The following is an 18,495-nucleotide window of genomic DNA, read 5'->3' as shown; positions in this document are numbered from 1 at the left end:
GGCCAGGAATGAGTCTCTGCAGAGCTGGGGGTCCCCATCCCAGACTGTCCTATGGACATCCCAGGATGGTTCCAGTGGTACTAATGGGGACATCCCCACTCCTGCACAAGGACAGCTCTCCCGGGCCACCGGCTCCCTGCGGGTGCCCAGGGCAGAGCAGGGACAGCAGTGGGAAGCCCTGGTGCTCCCCAGGAGCAGACAAGGCTCCAGCCCTCTCCTCCCTCAGACAAGGCCCAGAGGCACGGGCAGCTCTGATTAAAGAGCCTTTGATAAGAGCCCTGACGGTGATAAAAGCCCTCTGAGGCTCAGCTCCAGGCGGCCGTGAGGTGCTGCTAATGAAACGCTGAATTATACATTTCCTCATCAACATTTCATCTCAGCATTGCCCCGAGCTCCCTGCCAGGGATGGGGACAGGCTGGGGGACCCCGCCACGCTGCTGACAGAGCTTCTGCTCAGGGGCCACTTGGTCACCCCTGGTTTAGGAGCAGGGAGGGGAGCAGGGAGGGGAGCAGGGAGCAGAGCGTCGCTCCTCATGCCCAGCCTGGCTGGGAAGTGCAGCACAGGCGTGGCTCATCCCCACCCCAAGGACCCCCATTTTCAGCCACAGCCCTCCCATCCCACCAGGTGACAGGTACCTGGAGGTGTGCAGCAGTGACCTGGCCGGTGGCACTGAAATCCAGCGACAGGACCATGGAGAAGCGCGTGGAGCTGCTGCTGTGGCTGGTGGTCACCGAGCCAAAGGCTCCCAGGACTGTGAACATCGCCTGGATCTTCTCCACTGCAAAACCACCACCAGAGCCCCCTCAACCCCCCTGCAGCTCTGGAGGAGTCATCTCCTCCTGCCTCACCTCTGCCTGCTCTTCCCAGGGTCTGTCCCAGCACTGGGGAACTGGCCAGGCATGGGGCCAACATCCCACACCGGCTGTACGCTGACAGGAAGGGGATGTGCCAGCCTGCCCAGCCTGCCCACTCTGTTCCAGGCCACCCCTCAGTCCTTTGCGAGAGCACGGTGCACCCAAGAGAGCTCCAAAATCCAGCCACGCCCTCTGAAGCCACTGCCTGCTGAGCAACGCTCCCTCCTGCATCACCAGTAACCCGAGCAGGTGGGAAAGCACTGCCCCAAGCACCGGAGTCATTCGAGTAATTCCCTCCTGCTGCTCACGCCGGTGTTTGTCAAAACAGCAAATCTGTTGAGTCTGGGACGGGGACAGTGACACTCGTGGCCACACTGGCTGCTTAGGAGCCACCGCAGGGGAAACAAATCAGGCCACGATTGGTGTGTTTGTGTGCCCCCAGCCTGCCCCCTCCATGTGCTGCCTCTGCCCAGCATCCAGTGCCATCCCTGCCCCTACCCGAGACCCTGCCCCTACCCGAGACCCTGCCCCTACCTGAGACCCTGCCCCTACCTGAGACCCTGCCGTCCAGGCTGCCCGCCGTGCCCACCAGGTACTCCAGGGCACTCTGGCAGCACCGGGTCCTGCCGGCCCCGCTGTGCCCCAGGGGGACGATGGCCTGGTCCTGCCGCTGCATCAGCAGGTTCCTGTAGGCTCGGTGTGCCAGCGAGCAGATGTGTGGGGGAAGGTTGTCCCGCTTGCCCCTGGGAACCTGCGGGCAGGGAGAGAGTGGCAGAGCACATCCCAAACAGGAGAAAATCCTGAAAGCATTCACACCTCAGGGTGCAGAACCCCTGAGACTGTGTCCTCAGAGCACCCCCAGCCCCAAGACCAAGCACCCTCAGAGCATTCCTGGCCATCAGTATCTTCAGAGCATCCTCCTCCCAGAACATCCCCGGTCCTGAGTGTCCCCAGAGCATTCCCAAGTCCCAAACGTCCTTAGAGCATCCCAAATCCCAAACGTCCCCAGAGCAACCCGGGTCCCGAGTGTCCCAGAGCAACCACAGTCCTGAACGTCCCCAGAGCATCCCCGGTCCTGAACGTCCCCAGAGCATCCCCGGTCCCGAACGTCCCCCGAGCGTCCCCGGTCCCGAACGTCCCCTGAGCATCTCCGGTCCTGAACGTCCCCTGAGCATCCCCGGTCCCAAACGTCCCCTGAGCATCCCCGGTCGCGAACGTCCCCTGAGCATCCCCGGTCCCGAACGTCCCCTGAGCATCCCCGGTCCTGAACGTCCCCTGAGCATCCCCGGTCCCAAACGTCCCCTGAGCATCTCCGGTCCTGAACGTCCCCTGAGCATCCCCGGTCGCGAACGTCCCCTGAGCATCCCCGGTCCCAAACGTCCCCAGAACGTCCCCGGTTCCAAACGTCCCCAGAACGTCCCCGGTTCCAAACGTCCCCAGAGCATCCCCGGCCCCGGCTGTCCCCGCACTGTGACGGTCTCACGGTGCCATCTGCCGGCCCCGCCGCGCCCGGCGCCCTCCGCCACTGTCCCCAGGGGGGTTGGTGGCCTCTTCCCACGGGAGATCCCGCCGCCCCAGGTCCCCTCTCTCACCTTCGCGGCACTGCCGGCGGGCGCGGGGCCGGTGGCGATGGCCACCAGGCTGGGCCCCGCGTAGGTGCAGGGCAGGCGGGCGCGGAAGCGCTGCCGCAGCGTGTTCATGACGCTGCACTCGTTGAGGCTGATGAGCGCCGCCAGATCTTCGGCCTGGTCCAGGCTGGGGGGGTTGGTCTGCGGGACGAGAGGCAGAGACCCCTCGAGCTCTGCTGTCACGGCAGGCCTGTGCCAGCCCCGCTGGCACCGCGACACCTCGGGCACAGCCAGAAGCAGAAGCATCATTGTGCCCGGGCACTGTCCTGCACCGGGACTCTCGTCCCTGCACCAGCCCAGGCTGGGGAGGGGGCTCACCCTCTGCACGCTGTCCTCGTCCACCTCGGTGACAGTGCCGTCCTCGTCCCGGCGCACTCTCACCCTCCCCACCGGCAGCTCCGGTGTCCCCACGTCTGGCTTCAGCTGTGTGGCTGAACGAGAGGCTGGTGAGCATCCCTGGAGTGGGGCAGCCCAGGGCAGAGCTGGCTGTGACGTGGGGAGAGGCCAAGGGGCCAAATCCAACCCCGGCCCCAGCGGGGCACAGCCGGCCACGGCACCCGGAGCCTGCCCTGCTCCCGACACGTCTCATCCCCGGCGCTGGAAAGCCAGGGCAGAGGGAGGAGAGTTACCGAGCGTGAACCCGTCCTGCTGGAGCAGCCAGACCTTCTCTGCTTCGTACCAAACGTCTTTCGGAGCCTGCAGGGAGGAGAGAGGGGAATTGGGCAGGAGCAGGAGGAAAACTGAGCTGAACAAAATTGCCTTTGCCCCACGGACAGGGACAATTCCACACTCCTGCCCCTCTGCTGCCCATCCAGGCCTGGGGCCACCTTCCTGCCAGGCCCGGCCCAGCCCAGGGGAACGGGAAGAGCTGCGTGAAACCAGAAAACTTCATCAGGGCCCCAAAACCCCAGATAACACCCCGACACATTACCTGGTCCTTGTCCGTGCTCTCGCCTGATGCCTCTTTATCCTGGTCCTTTTCCGTGTTCTTGCTCATCTCTTTGCTCTTTCCCGATGTTTCTTTAGCCTGGTCCTTGTCTGTGCTCTTGCCAATCCCTTTGCTCTCCTTCAGCATCTCTTTACCCTTTCCCAGCTCTTCCTTCACCTTCGCCACCTCTTTTCCCACATCTGTGGACTTCTCTTGGATTCCTCCTGGCTCCCCCTTGAGCCCCTCTGACTTGCTTGTGGTTTTTTCAGGCTTTTTGATCTCCCTTGGCTCCTTCTTGCCACCTCCAACATCTTTCTTCATCTTCTCTGGCTCTTTCCTGGCTGACAACAGCTCCCTCTGGGCTTTCACCTTGGCTGGGGGCTCCTCGTGCCTCGGGGGCGTCCCCTTCTCCTTCTTGGTGCTCTTGGGGACTGTCCCCTTGAGCGTGTCCCCTTCCTTCACTGGGACTTTGTTGCCACGCTGGGAGCCCTGGCTGGATGCAGGGGCTGGAGCTGGGGGGCTGCCCCCCAGGCAAGGGTCCTTAGGGGTCTTCCCAGGGCAGAATGGCTTTCCCACCTTGGGAGCCCCTAGACGAGGGGTCTCTGATGGTTTGGAGGAAGCCTCTGCTGTTTTGGGAGATGTTTCTGCTGGTTTTGAGGACGTCTCTGCTGGTTTGCAGGGGGTCTCTGCTCTTTTTGGGGGTGCCTCCACCAGTTTGGGAGCAGGTGCTGCTGTTTTGAGGGATGTTTCTGCTTTTTTGGGGGGTGTCTCTGCTGGTTTTCGGGGGGTCTCTGCTCTTTTTGGGTGTGTCTCTGCTGGTTTGGGGGCAGGCACTGCTGGGCCAGGTGCAGGGGCCGGGTTTTTGCTGAGGATGGTCCCCGGCACAGCCTTCTCAGGGGGCAGCTCCTTGTGGGGGGCGGCCGTGACCCCCTTGCCCCCCTGCCCCTCAGCCTTCAGCCCGTTCCGCAGTGGCCCCTCGCTGGCCCGCCCTCCTCGGGCAGCGGGGCCGTCCCCGGCTCGGGCCTCGCCGTCCCTCCCCACGGGCTGCCAAGCAAAGGAGAGGAGCCGGCTGTGACACCTGGGGACACCCGGGCACATCCAGCCCCCCGGTGCTGCGTGGGGTCCCTCAGTGCTCACCTCCTCCTTGGTGGCCACCCTGCTCTCCTTCCTCCGCCGCGCCGCCTTGGCCTCCTGCTCGGTCTCCCGCACGAGCTGCTTGATGAACCCCCCTGGGATGACCGACAGGAGCAGGGGGGGTGCAGACGGGGGCGGCCCCCGGTCCTCGTCACGGATCTGTTTGTGGGAGCAGAGGTGGGTCACAGGGCAGGCACAGAGACAGGAGCCAGCACATCCCGTTAGTGGCAGCAGCACCCTGCTCAGGCTGAGGCACTGCCCAGGCTCCCACCGAGGCCACGGAGCACCCGTGGGCACCACGCTGGGTCAGGGATGCTGTGGGAGCAGAAGAACTGAGAAGAAAAGCCCAGAGAGAAGTGCCCAGGTTGGTGCAGCCCCTGAAGGCTGGCACAGCAGGAGCCCACGAGTGCTGCCAGCTCTGCTCTGTGCTAGCAGCCCCGGCACGGCCACAGGAGGAACCATCCTGGCTGCAGCCAGGCAAGAAGCAGCTCCAGCATCACCGCAGCCACATGCAGCCCTGCAGGTCCCTCCAAGCCAGGCTCCAGGCCAAAACCAGCCCCACTACCTGCAGCTTTCCCAGCAGCAGCACCAGCATCAAACCCTGCGGCCACCTGCCAGGCTCACCCAGGCAGGCAAAAATCACTCAAACCAGAACACTGAGGCTGTGAAGGAGCCCAGAGCCTGGGGGTCAGAGCACAAGGGAGTGCACAGGGAGCTGTGGGGATGCGACCCCGGGGGCTGCTGCAGTGACACCCCCCCAGCACTGAGCCCCCGGGCAGCCCGAGCACCCAGCCCCGAAACACCACCAGTGCCAGCCTGGACCGAGACTTCCCTTCTGCTCCCAGAGCGCGAGGCGCGAGGAGATGGCCATGGTGGCGGCGAGGCAGGACGGTGCTGTGCGGAGACACGTGGGGACACACCGCGCAGAGAGAGAGGAGAGAGTTAGCCAGGGGCTGCCGCTGGCCCCAGAGCTGTGCCACGCCGGCAGCACCGTGACCTTGCCGGGCATTGCCCACCCGAGCTCGCGGCACGGCAGGGGACGGGGTGGTGTGGCAGTGTTAGGGGGGACACGGCCACCAGCGGCCACCTCCAGCCCTGGCAGCGATCAGGCAGCGTGGCGAGGTGGTGGCACACAGGGTTGGTGGCACGGGGGTGATGGTGGGACCCCACGGCCCCAGGCTGGGTGGCCGCAGGAGCCCGTCCGTGCCCCACTTGGGGCTGACCCCGGCTTCACCTGTCGGGATCATTCATGCACCGAGCGCGTCGGGGCTCGCCCGGCCCTGCTGCGCTCCCCGGCAGCCGCATCTCCTTGTACAGTAAAGAGCAGGAGCGCGGGAGCGGCCAGGAGCGGGCTGGGGAATGTCACTTGCCTTCCCGGGCGGCTGCCCCGAGCGCCACGTGGCCTCAGGGACCGGCGCTGCCCCCGCGCTGTCCCCCCGGCCGGGCTCCCCGGCCCCGGCAGAAGTGGCCCCGATGGCACCGCAGAGCCCGGAGGGGGCGAGCGACAGGGCATTGTCACCCCCCGGCCGGAGCGGGACCCTCCGTCCTGCCCGGCACACGGGGAAACTGAGGCACGGAGGGGACGTGCCTTGACCAAGCACCCAGGATGGCACCGGGGGGCCCCGGGACCACCAACACCAGCACTGCGCTCCCTCCGCTCAGGATGCAGCCCCAGCTGGGCCCCGGGCGCTTGGGTCTGGTCCTTATTTGGGACCCGCTGCCACCCTGGTGCGTGCCACGAGCCGAGGCCATTGAGGGGTCCCCAGCCACCACCCTGCACAGGGCAGGGAGCACCATCCCCGTCCCCAGCCCCGCTCCCATCGCTGCCCTGCCGTGCTCCTTTCCGCAGCACAGCCGCCCTCGGAGCCGGGGCTTGCCTCTATCGCCATCCATTCCCAACTAAAAATAACCCTCCCGGCCCAGGGGCACCGACCGGACCCCGACCCCCACCCAGAGCCCCCCCCCCCCCGAGCGCCGGTACCTGGTGGGGGCGGTGGGAGCAGGGAGCTGATGTCCCACACCAGCACCGGGCTCCGCGGGACCCCGGCGAGCCGAGAGCGGCGGCGGCGGCAGCGCGGGGAGCGCCGAGAGGGTCAGCAGCCGCCTCCCCCCGCCCCCGCCGCGGTGGCAGCTGAGGTGACACATGTCACTGCTAAAAATACCCGCGGCGGTGGCACCGGGGCCTCGGCTGGGGAGAGGCACCGCGGGGCCCTCCTGTTCCTTGGCCTCTGCACCGGCTGGGACACGCGTGTCACCTGTGCTCTCCTCAGCACACGTGTGTCACCCGTGCCCCCCCCCACACACACTGTTTGTGTCCCCCCCCCCCCGGTGCACACCGCTGCACCCCAAAGAAACGGGGGCAACCGCTCTGGTTTGGTGTGAGCCCATCCAGGGCACTCTGGTGCTGCCCGAGGGGACGCTCTGTGCTGGGAGCCCAGCACGGGGCTCCCCAGAGCACCCCAGTTCCCCCCGCCCTGAGATGGGGCCGAGCTGGAGAAGGACCTGAGAACAGAGCTCAAAATAGCCCCTGGCACCAACACCAGCGTGGTCAGCACCCGGCCAGGGCAGGTGGGAGGGGAGCAGCAGAGTGGACACGTGGTGACCACATGGGGTAAAGGGTGACCCCCCGGGCCCAGCAGGACCTGTGTCCCACATGCCCCAGCAGCCGACAGCCAGTCAGGATACAGGTCACCAGCTCAGGCCAAGCTGAGCTGCAAAGGTGCAATGTCCCCACCTCGGCTGCTCCACATCTGACACATCCAGGACATCAACACCCACAGCCAGAACAGCTCTGGAGTAAGAAAGGAAATGGGATTGTCACTGTGGAGTCACCTGGCAGGAGACTGAGGGTTGGCCCAAGCATCTCACCAACCCCAATTCCACCCGGGACAGCACAAGGACACGCAGTTTCTATGATCCTTCCCAGGTGGCACTGCAGAAAGCCACCCTTGGTCACCTATCACACAACTCCAGGGCCTCCTGGCACAGCCAGCACCGCCGCAGCCGCAGGACACGGCTGGTGTGTCCCTCGGAAAAACCAGGACAAACGCAGTGCACAGGGCTGGGGGAGTGAAGGGACTTACCTGGCAGCGGGGCAATGGTGCATGGGCTCCATCCAGCTGTGCCCTGCAGGCAGCTGCTCAGCCCAGTACAGCCCAGTACAGCCCAGTATGGCCCAGTACGGCCCAGTACAGCCTCATGGCCGGAGCGGCAAGGGACAGGTGACACGGAAAGAACGAGGCGCCGGCACACACGCAAAGGACGGTTTTTATTGGGGTCTGGTCGTAGGAGAGCAGTTGTACTGACCAACACACAGAAGCAGCTTAGCTGTGCCAAAATAATCCGTTAAAAAAATACTGGCGGCAAGAACCGAGGGTGGCACACCCGCCACGACGGGGCTGTAAACTCCGGGACAGTCCGTGAGGAGCGAGGCCACAGCTCACAGGCACCGGGACCCTCCTCCCCACAATAAATATGGAAAGAGCCAAGTACATAAAACAAGGAATGATCTCATCGATACAATATCTAAAGTTATTTACAGATCCTGGCTTTGCTTACCATTCATTACACATTTTGGACAGGTTCTCTTTTCGATCGTTTCCTTCATCACGAGTAGCTGTTCGTGTGAATCTGCTCCTTTTTGTTTTGAAGGACCTAGTGAGGCATTGGGAGTGCTCACAAATCCCCTCTCCGAGGATGTTCCTGCTTTATTCTGTTTTTCACACGCATTTTTTGTGCCATCTTGCCCACATCTACTGTCTGGGAGCAGGCAGAAGATGCCTGCTACCAACAGGAAAGCCTCTTCCCAGCCCATACCTCACCCCATCTCCTTTTCCAGCCTGGAAACACATCGTGTCACACAAACCCAGACCAGACCTGGCCCTGGACAAAGCCACCTTCCTGCACCTGGCCCCTGGTTCTCTGCCAAAGCCCTACCTGGACACACCCCAGGCCAGCAGCCTCAGCACTGTCCCCACCAGGGCACCTTTGCAGGGGTGACATTAAAGAGCCACAATGCCACCAGCACAGTCTCACCCACCACCAGCTCCCCCCTCCCTCCAGGAACACCTCAGGCTACAGCTCACCCCAAAATCCAATGGGATCAGAGGGGGAAACGGGAAAGAAGGCAGAGACTGCTCCAGAGTGAGCACAGCAGAGATCCCTCCCTGCCCCAGGCAGCTCCTCAGCAAGGAGAGAACTTCAGCAGCAGGAAAATGCCACATTTAACCCCGGAAAAGCCTCGGGGATCAGCCCTGACCAGAACACACCTCCAGCCCCACCACGGCAGAAATTCAGAGCAGGTGGAAATTCAAGAGCACACGACGTTCCACCTCAAGTATTCCTCAAACTCACAGGCCATGCTTGCAACTGGAACTATTTTTAGGAACTGATAAATTTAGGGCTATTTCTGTACTTCACTAGGGATGGGGGTGCCGGGGTTGACTCTGCAGATGTGCCCAGATGTGCCCAGCAGAAGCAGCTCCTGGAGCAGTGGCACCACAGGGGGGTCCTGCCTGGGGGTCACCCTCCCCACACCCCCGAGGGACAGTCCCTGCAGGGTCCCGGGGCAGCCACTCCCCTCCTGGGATGTGACACGAAGCAGGGTCCTGCCCTGGCCCTGGCTATGGGACAGGCACTGCTCCTGCCTCAGGATCCTGTTTTTTAGGATCACTGATCCCCCTCAAACACCAAACCCAGCTCCAGTAAGAATGTTTTGGGTCCAGGCTCTCCCTCCGCTCACTCCTTCCCCTCGGAATGATGGAGCTCTGCAATTCCCTGATGGCTGAGCTGGATCAAACACCAAGCTGACTCCTTGCCCCAAATTGGGTCATTAGTTCTCATTAACTCAGCACAGACTCCTGTGAATAAAACGCTTGCTCTGGGAATGCTGAGGGATAAAGGGGAAATTTGGAAATACCACATTGAGGGGTGGATTTGCAAGAGCTTCCCAGGTGTTTTTGCATTCAGGAGCTACCTGAGATGGTCCTGACAGAGCCTGGAGTCCCTGTGCTGGGAGAGAAGGGCTGCACAGCCTCAGGGAATCTATCCCCACTTTGTCATGAAAAACAGAATAAAGCTGGCTGATCCTGCTTGAAAGGAGCTGCCACTTCCATACACATACAGAGCAGAAATTCTGTGGAATGTCAGAAGTTGGAGAAACATGTATTTAATAAATAATATAAAATGCTTTTTCTGTTAAAATAGAATTCTCGGGTTTATACCTACAGAGCATAGCAACCTTTACATAAACAAAATAAAGCTGAGTCTGTGATGATTAGTTTAACACAAAATAAAAATACAATTTAACAACAGTATTAAAACAGCCAATGTTCCATCCACACAATATGTACACCATGGAATAGAAACCAACAGGAAACAAAAGTAGATTATCTTGAAACTCCTCAGACATTTGGATATACATATCTTCTCTGTATATTTTAGATATCTTCCTTTTTTTTTTTTACAATATTAAAATTAATACTATGCTTTGTCAAAATACACTTTTCAGATTTTTTTTTTTCTCTTTAATTCGTAGAACTGACTCATTCCTTTCATTAATCAACACAACTAGAATTATTTACTGTCTACTGTACACTTCAAACAGTCCTTCCTCCAGGGATATTTCAGGTGCAAACACCTCAGAGGCAGAGGAGCTGTGTCACTGCCACGTGCTGGGAGGTGACACCGCCATGCCAACGGCCACGGGACATGGATATGGACGTGGAATCAAGGAACCTGGTCCTAAAGCTGACCAGCTGCCAGGGAAAGAGCAACTCAGAGCTCCAGGGATTCCACTCCTCATGAGCTGGTTCACTGTAAACCCGAGGGATGACGATGCCGAGTCACCCCAGAACTGGGGCTGGTCCTGCTCAGGGAACATCAACCCTGAGAGCTCCTCTGGCCACCAGCAGTGTCCACTACGGGCAGGAGCACAACCAGAACAAGCCTTTTTTAGCACAAAGCAGCGTTTCCACCTCCTCCACACCGGGCTGCAAACACCTGATATATCTCAAAGCCAAACCCAACCTCACAATTCAATTTCTGGGTTTTCACCCCTTGATGGAAGTGGGAGAGGCAAAACTCCCGCTGCGTTTCCAAAGGGGAGGTGCTGAGTCACAGAATCATGGAATATCCTGACCCACAAGGATCATCAGAGTCCAACTCCTGGCCCTGCTCAGGACAGCCCCAAGAAATTGAGGGAAACTCGAATGTGGCTAAGCCCAGGTCTATCCCCGGAGCTGCTCTCCCTACCTGCCAGGCTTCCCTTCCCAGACACACTTCCAGCTATTATTAGCCTGTTCCAAGATTTTTTGAAGCCTGCTGGGGGGTGGGGGAACATACCAGGAATGTCAATCCCAGCTGGATCCACTCCAGCATTACACCAGCTTCTCTCACAGCAGCATTTTGGGAAGAATCCGTGAGCCTGCAGCTGAGGCTCTACTGGACCAGGGACAAGAACACAAAAAGCTCAAACACAACTAAGAGGAAGAAGTTTTACACTTGGAGAAGTGGATGGCCAACACTTGGATGAAGGATTGGAAAAAAAAAAAACACAAAAAACACCCCAAAGTAAGTGTTTCTTTAACAGGTCTCATGAGTTTGCAACATAATTACCGAATAAACGAGGGGTTCCTAAACACACAAAGACCCTCCTGCAAATTAACACCACCAGAAATCTTTGTCCAAAACAAAAGCTTGAGAGACCCTGCTTCCTACAGCAGGAAGGAGCAGTCTGGGGCAGTATCCCAGATTTTTCTGGTTTGGAGGGAGCAATTCCAGCTCTCCCTCCACACCAGCACATCCAGTCACTTCCACAGAGAGCCCTCGTTTCTTACTGGGATCCCAGCTTCGTTCGGGAGTTTGTCCCTGTGATAACCTCTCCTCTCCTAGCTGCACAGTTGGATACAAGTCAAAAAAATACAGCTACTTTAAATTGTCAATAAATCAGCTGGCTAAAGAAATCCAAATCTTTTCCTGCCCCTCCCATCGGGATGGGGCAGCAAGGACCAGGATAACGAGGGTATTCCGGGGCCATCCCAACTCCATCACATTCCAAAATAGATGTATTACCCTAAGTCAATACACAGCCTTCATTTCATACAAAAATCTCTGGGTTTGAGGCACAATTTCCCAGCTGATGACCTGTTCCTCCCTCCCTGACATCGGCACCGGAATCTGCTGACAGGGAGTGAGAGTGAAACCCAGCCATGGAAAATAACTGAAGGAGAAGAATGGAACTGATCAGGGACTAAGAAAGTAAAAACAAGTTACACAAGAACTGTGAGCAGGTTTTTACACCATCTGAGGGAGATTTTTTCTAAATCAAGGAGGAAAATACGAGCATTGCATGGTATTGTAGGGAAAGCTGAACCACAGCCAGCGGGATGGGACATTTTCTATCCCAAACACTTGTTAAATACCACACACAGAATCATGGAATCATTTAGGTAGGAAAAGACCTCCAAGATCATCAAACACAACCTTTGACCAATCACCTCTGACACTGCTCCTTACAGAGGAGCTGAGATGCTCAACAGGAATGACAGAGAGGCTGGTACTCTTTATACAGAATAATTTGGAAAATAAATGGGGGGGGGAAAAAAATCATGGAAAGGAACCACTGACTCACTGGGGGTATTTTCCAGAATGCATTTTCCCTTTGGTGCAGCCCCAGGTGGTCAGTCAAGGTTTGCACAAGCTCTGCAGCAAACCCAGCCCCTACGCAGAAGCAAACAGAGCCACTTTTACTACTTTTCTCCAAGGAACTCTGTGGTGATCTGACAGCCACACACGCTCGACAAACCACGCACAACTTCTGCTCCCACTTACACAGGCACAGCTCCACTGTCTTCAGGGACTGGGAGAGTTGTACCTCTGTAGCTGGGAAGAAAAACCTTCTCTAAGGTGTTCACTGAATTGGAAAAAAAGCTAAGTTCAGCCCTGACCTCTCTCTTACAAACCACCACAACACCCAGGGCTGGAAGCTGTGTCCCAGCTGGAAGCTGTGGGGCAGCTCAGGATTTTCCTTTCCTTCAGCAAGACCTTCCACCCAACACACCTGATGCCCCAAGCAGAATTACCATAAACCCAGCATTTGATCAGCTCGTTCTGTCAGTTCCACACTCACTTTTCCCACACTGGTTTCCATGTGGGCAGTTTGAACTCTTCAGAACAGAAAACGAGAGATCTTTTCCCAAGCTGAGCTGTGATATGTGCACGAACCTCCCGGGCCGGGCTCCAGGGGGAACTGGGGATTTCTGGGGATTTCTATGCTATGGGAACACGCCTGTGTACAGCAGAGGAGGATCCCGAGTCCCAGGACTGAGGAGTGATCCGGAATACGTACCGAGGTACCCACACACACCGGAACCCAGCACATGCTCTACAATGCACTGGATTTGAATCATTTCTTTTTAATTTTTTAAAAAGTGCAGTTGACCTGAAATGGAAAAGAACTGTCTTTATGTTCACTGTAAACTTGTCAAAAGGAATCTGCTCTTTAAAAACTGTGCTAAAATAGTCAATTTATACAACAGAGCACTAGATGAAGCTACCATAAATTCCTCTTCACCAAATTATTACTCTATTGTGTCAGTTATAGTACTGCATATACGTAGAAGAAGCAAAACGGTGGTAGCTACTATTAGTGAGTACAACAAACCCAGGGAATAATTCGAGTTCAACGCTCCCATGAAGTAGCAATAACATTTAAACCACAGGACAGTTAGAATTCAGTACTTTGAAGTGCATCAGAGTCACACTGTTGATCATCAGCAGTATGGAGCAAGGTTATCAGAGAGTCAGCAGTAATGGTCGGGAAGGACACGGCAACACGACAGAGTGAGGGGCACCCACCACGGCCAGGCGGCAGCTCCGGCTCCGTCGGTGCCACCGCGGGAGCGTCACCCAGCCAGCAGCACCCGCGCCAGCCCCGGCCCGGGGCCGCCGAGCCAGGGCACGGCAGGGAAAAGCCTCTTCCTTCCATCAGTAGTTCCAGAGGGACGGAGCTCGGCCGGGCCCCGCCGGGGGTGGGGACGCGTGGGAGCAAGGAGCAGCCTCTCCGCTTGGTGACTTCCAGGGGCAGGGTCTCCCCCCCGGCACCCTTGCAGTCTGCACAGCCTCCGGAGACAGAGTCCTGACGTGATCCCACGCTGTAAACATCGAATTCCTCCTCTTGCGAGCACTTCCCGCGTCCAGGACTGCACAAAGTCATTCATTCACAAGGATTCTGGGACACTCTGCAGGTTCACCAAGCAGCTCTCCCTGTGGGGACGTGGTCGGTGTCTCCTACAGCCCGTTGCTGTTCCTGTGGCTGAGCGGGGGCTTCGAGAGCTCTACGACTGTGGAGCGGGATTTATTGAGGAACTTTGGAGCCCGGCGCAGCAACCTCTGGGCCTCAGTGAAAGCCTCTGTCAGCTCTTTTTTCCACTGAACAAACTCGGGGTCGCTCTGCAAGAGACACAGAAGCAGTTTGGCACTTCATCCTACGCGGCCAACAGCATCTTCTCGCTCAGACAGCACTTTAGGGAAGTTATTTTAATTTTCCGAAGGAATGAGCAACTTGGGTATTGCCCACGCGCAGCCCTTGGCTTCTCCATCACCCCAACGAAGGCTGGTACAATGTTTTGAGGACTTGAGCACTTCCCCCTTCCACACAGCAGCTCCCCACAGTGACACATGAGCCAACGAGGCCCTTGGAGCACACGGAGTTTGAGCAGTTTGGGAGCTTTTAGCTATTTAATAAACTGAACTCGTTTTGGCCCAAATACCACTGAAATCCATGACAGGAACTGGCACAGCTGCAGGTTTCCTGCTTTCAAAACTCGACTGTGATAAACACTTCAGCTCTGCTTCACCAAGTGCCTTAGTTAACATGCAACAGGATGACCTGAAAAACTTGTCAATTGTTTATCATATGCAAAACAATCTGATCAAGTTATCAAAAAACAAGTCTTACCTCACACTGTAGGACAAACTGTTTTCCTCCTTTAATTCTCAGTAAGATGCATTTCTTATCTTTAATTTGTGTTTCTTCAACAGATACTATTTGTTCCATTGTCAGCAGATTTTGCTGCAGCATGTGCAAAAGAGCAGAGAATTAATTGAAAAAAACCCCACCTGTTGCCCATCAAATAAAGCCACTATCTCATTTTCCTGGACTACCCACATGAATTAAGTTATGAACATTAAGTGTCATTACACAAACATTTATTTCTGAAGGCTGGGTCATCAACTAAAGATAGACAGGAAGGTAAGAGAGATTTACAAGGGGCTTGGTTGCTTCAATAGTGACAACAAAATATCAGCTCTAAAAGCCAGTAATGACAGCACGAAATAAGAATCTACAAATAGGTGTGTCTGCAAACAGAATATTCACTATTTCCCCTCAAGAGCTGCATATAATTTGATACATTTTTCAAGCATTACTGTTATTACAAAAAAAAAAAAAAACCACCAAAAACCAAAGCCAATCTTACTATTTCAAAGAGCTGAAAGGGAATATTTCAGCACTGAACACTGACAAAGAGAACATACACAGCAGTGTGCAGGAAAACTCTCCCTATGGACTGCAGAGGACACAATGTCTTAAATTCCAAACCTTTCCTTAACTTAAATATACAATTTATCTGCCCTGCACATGAGCACAGCTGGGCTACACTACAGCCACTATAGCATTTTCTTGGAAACAAAATGCTATAGCATTTGTCACCTTACCAGTTTGTGTTTTTTTGTATAAATAGTCCAGAGGTCCTAAATGAAAAACAACACCATCAACTACCAAAATCCTTTAAAAACACGACAAAACAGAGCAAACAGGTTTCTCAAGACAACTTTATGTCTCCTCCGTGCAGTGTGAGCTACCCCTTAACTACAGTGAGACTCGAGAGAAGTTACTCAAATCCACTGGGCTTTTAACTCAGAGAAAACTCCTTCCCCAGGAGAACTCCTGGGCACTCCATGTGTGTCTCACCTCCAGCTGCCTTCCACCACAGCTCCCCAGGGCCCCTCACTCACCCGGGACTCTCCTTCTCCTCGCCACTCCAGCCGGTTGGGGAAGAGGTAAAAGTAACGCCGCTGCCACTGAGTCAGGAAGGGGTTCCCCAGCTTGAGCATGTATCCATGCATGATACAGTCCTTCCCCAGGGCATAATCTAAACCAAGAGGAGATGTTAGCAAAGCCACAGGAGGTGCAGCCTAAAGCATTCTGCGTGAGCTCTGTGAGGAGGGGACGGAGCCCTGGACCCGCCGTGCCCTCAGCAGGTTCAGATCACACACACAGCCCCAGTTCTGCCCTAACTACACAGCTGCTGTGGCTGCAGAGCAGGGATCAAGGACAGGACTTGGCTCTTAAAGAAGTATTTCACTGGAGGAGTTCATTAAAAGCATTTGCTCTCCAAAGTTTGGGGGTTTGATGCAACACCCCCGTGCAAGCTGCAGTTTGCTGTGCAAAACCTCCTAGGGCCCTTCCCAACTCCTGGGCAGGAAATCAAATCCCACAGACTGGGAAGGTGGGGAGGCCCTGGCACAAGTTGTCCAGAGAAGCTGTGGCTGCCCCATCCCTGGAAGTGTCCAAGGCCAGGTTGGACAGGACTTGGAGCAACCTGGGCTAGTGGAAGGTGTCTCTGCCCATGGCAGGGGGTTGGAACTGGATGGGCTTTAAGGTCCTTTCCAACCCAAACCATTCCAGGACTCTGTGATTCCATGAATCTCTTTCCAAAGCCTGATGTCATCATTCAGCATTTCAAAACATTAAGAAACATCTTAAGCAACACGACAGTGATCAAACGAACCCTAACAACTCCCAGGAATGACAGCAACAGGAGACTGTGGAACTCCAAACCCAGGAATTACTACCTAGCAGCAAAAGATGAGAGAAGTGTAAGGACAGATTACCTTCCTCGTGGCCAAGCTGCTTATTTTTAGCCCTTTTTCTGGCCTCAATTTTATCTGTGTCTGCATTTACTGCATCATAAACAGTTTCTGCTACTTCTTGCTGCCAACGCTCCGATATTACCAGAGGGAAGTTCTTATATAACTCCTGGTCACTATCAAGCAACTTGCAAGAGAAAAACAACAAAAAACCCATCATTTTAATAACTTTCACTATTCTTATCCCCAACAGTTAATAGTTACCCATGCAACAGTATTATTTGACAAGATGGATTGAACTCAAACCTTCACAAAACAGACAGATGCAAGCAAGAGAAGCACAGACACTAATTGAAGCAAAGATATTAATTTATGTGCAGAGAACAGGCCACCTGCTCAAAACTTGTTTGGATGGATAGCTCTAAAATCCTCAGCATTGTCCCATAATGCTCTCTAGACTTCACATTTCAATAATTACTCCAATGGAAGCAGCAGCATTCTTAACTTTGTTGCACAAAAACTTCCTCAGCACAAAAATTCCCTGAATAACTGGTAAGACACCTTTCCCACAGCAATGCCTTCCATGCTTCCACAGCTTGGCTTTATTTTCTTAATAATTAACCCTCAGAATTCATCAGCATGTGCTGCAGACCTCAATTTCCCTGCTATAAGGATTCTTTTCCCCACTAATCCTTGGAGAATGTAAACTGAATTGCACTGAAGAAAATTAGGAACAAATTCCGCACCCAAAGGGTTGTCCAGCACTGAGCTGGGCAGTGGTGGAATGCCCATCCCTGGAGGGGTTTAAAGCCACGTGCATGCAGCACCAACAGCTGTAGGAGCAGCACTGGCTTAATTCCCCTCCTGCAGTCAGGCCAGACACTCCTGGAATAGATATTCTCCTTTTCAGAGATCCATGGCCACATCCCAGCAGGAAAATACACACCAAGAAGACCTCTCTGCAATTGCAAGGACTCCCTGGGGCACCCGAGGAAGGGGGAAAAGACCCAGGCGTCCCCTGCTGGCTCCCCCCACCCCGTAACCCCAAAGCTCACGTGCTCTACTCGGGGCCACAGGACATTCTGCAGGATAAATATAATCCCAGGGGGCACGGAGGAGAGCAAGGTGTTCAAACTTGAACAGAGAGGGCTCCTGGCACCTCGCTGGCAGCTGACTCAGGCAGGAACCATCCTGTCCCCTCTGGACGCCTGTGACACCCGGGGAGGCTGTGCTATCCCTCCCTGATTCACCCCCAGGGGTAAATTTATCCCATAGGCAGCCTGAGCTGTGGGATTCTGAGTTCACACTGGAGATGACACAGCACTGACCTGATGATAATTCACATGAAGTGACAGGATTTCTCACTAGATCATCTCATTAAGAATATCTGATCCCCTCAATAAATAAAAAGACCGCCCGGTTCCTCCTTGCAAAAAAATGTTCCTCTGAATTCTGGCATTCCAGAATTACAGGAGGCTGGAATCCTGCCAGGCTAACATTGATGCTGAAAATGTGGAATTTTCTGGGATAAAGAACATCCTGGGCTCTGTGCACTTTTCTGTGCCAGCTTCTGTCACCATAGCAGGTGACACTGACAGACGAGCTCCTTTTTAGGCTCAGCGAGTACTTAATGGGGCTTTTTGCTTATAAAGTTTAGAACAATTAGTTTCCCTCCTGACTCACTTCTGTAATAACAATAACAAGGTCTGATCTACTGCAGAAATGGGGGATGAAAACAATGAAGAGCACTGACCCCAAGCCCTGCTGTCCAAAGTCCCAGGGAAACTTCAGAGAGTGGAGGAATTCACAGTGGGGTCACCCCTTCGTGTGAGTCCCAAAGGGGCCAGCAGCTTTAACTTCTCTTTTTTTATCATTTATATTATTCTCATTACATTTTGGATAATACCAGAACCTGAAAATCTCTTTTACCATTTTTTTTAACTTATGGCATTGTTACTATCAACATAGTTTGTCATTTTTAAGAGTTTTCCCTACCACTCTCTGACCACTCAACTGTTAAAATAATGTTTAGCTCCATTTCTCCAAGCCACCAGAAATAAATCACAGCTTTTAAAGACA

The 18,495-nt window shown here is 55.3% G+C and overlaps 2 protein-coding genes across 2 annotated transcripts in view; both read right to left on the bottom strand.

The window, feature by feature from the left end:
* MYO18B (myosin XVIIIB) overlaps positions 1–7,745 on the bottom strand; it is a 56,978-nt gene extending 49,233 nt beyond the window's left edge. The window contains 9 exon segments of the mRNA XM_039561332.1: positions 637–779; positions 1,408–1,606; positions 2,448–2,624; positions 2,802–2,914; positions 3,113–3,179; positions 3,415–4,455; positions 4,549–4,704; positions 6,527–6,676; positions 7,728–7,745. Of these exon segments, the coding sequence (XP_039417266.1) occupies positions 637–779; positions 1,408–1,606; positions 2,448–2,624; positions 2,802–2,914; positions 3,113–3,179; positions 3,415–4,455; positions 4,549–4,704; positions 6,527–6,676; positions 7,728–7,745 (2,064 nt within the window).
* A 48-nt stretch (positions 7,746–7,793) lies between these two features.
* GRK3 (G protein-coupled receptor kinase 3) overlaps positions 7,794–18,495 on the bottom strand; it is a 60,337-nt gene continuing 49,635 nt past the window's right edge. Inside the window, 4 exon segments of the mRNA XM_039560844.1 lie at positions 7,794–13,995; positions 14,504–14,617; positions 15,562–15,698; positions 16,441–16,603. Coding sequence (XP_039416778.1) covers positions 13,834–13,995; positions 14,504–14,617; positions 15,562–15,698; positions 16,441–16,603 — 576 coding nt within the window. The 3' untranslated portion in view covers positions 7,794–13,833.

Source organism: Corvus cornix, chromosome 15 (assembly GCF_000738735.6).
Source record: "Corvus cornix cornix isolate S_Up_H32 chromosome 15, ASM73873v5, whole genome shotgun sequence".
NCBI lineage: Eukaryota > Metazoa > Chordata > Aves > Passeriformes > Corvidae > Corvus > Corvus cornix.
Note: the sequence above shows the minus strand (reverse complement) of the source record. Positions and strands in the feature narration are given on the sequence as shown.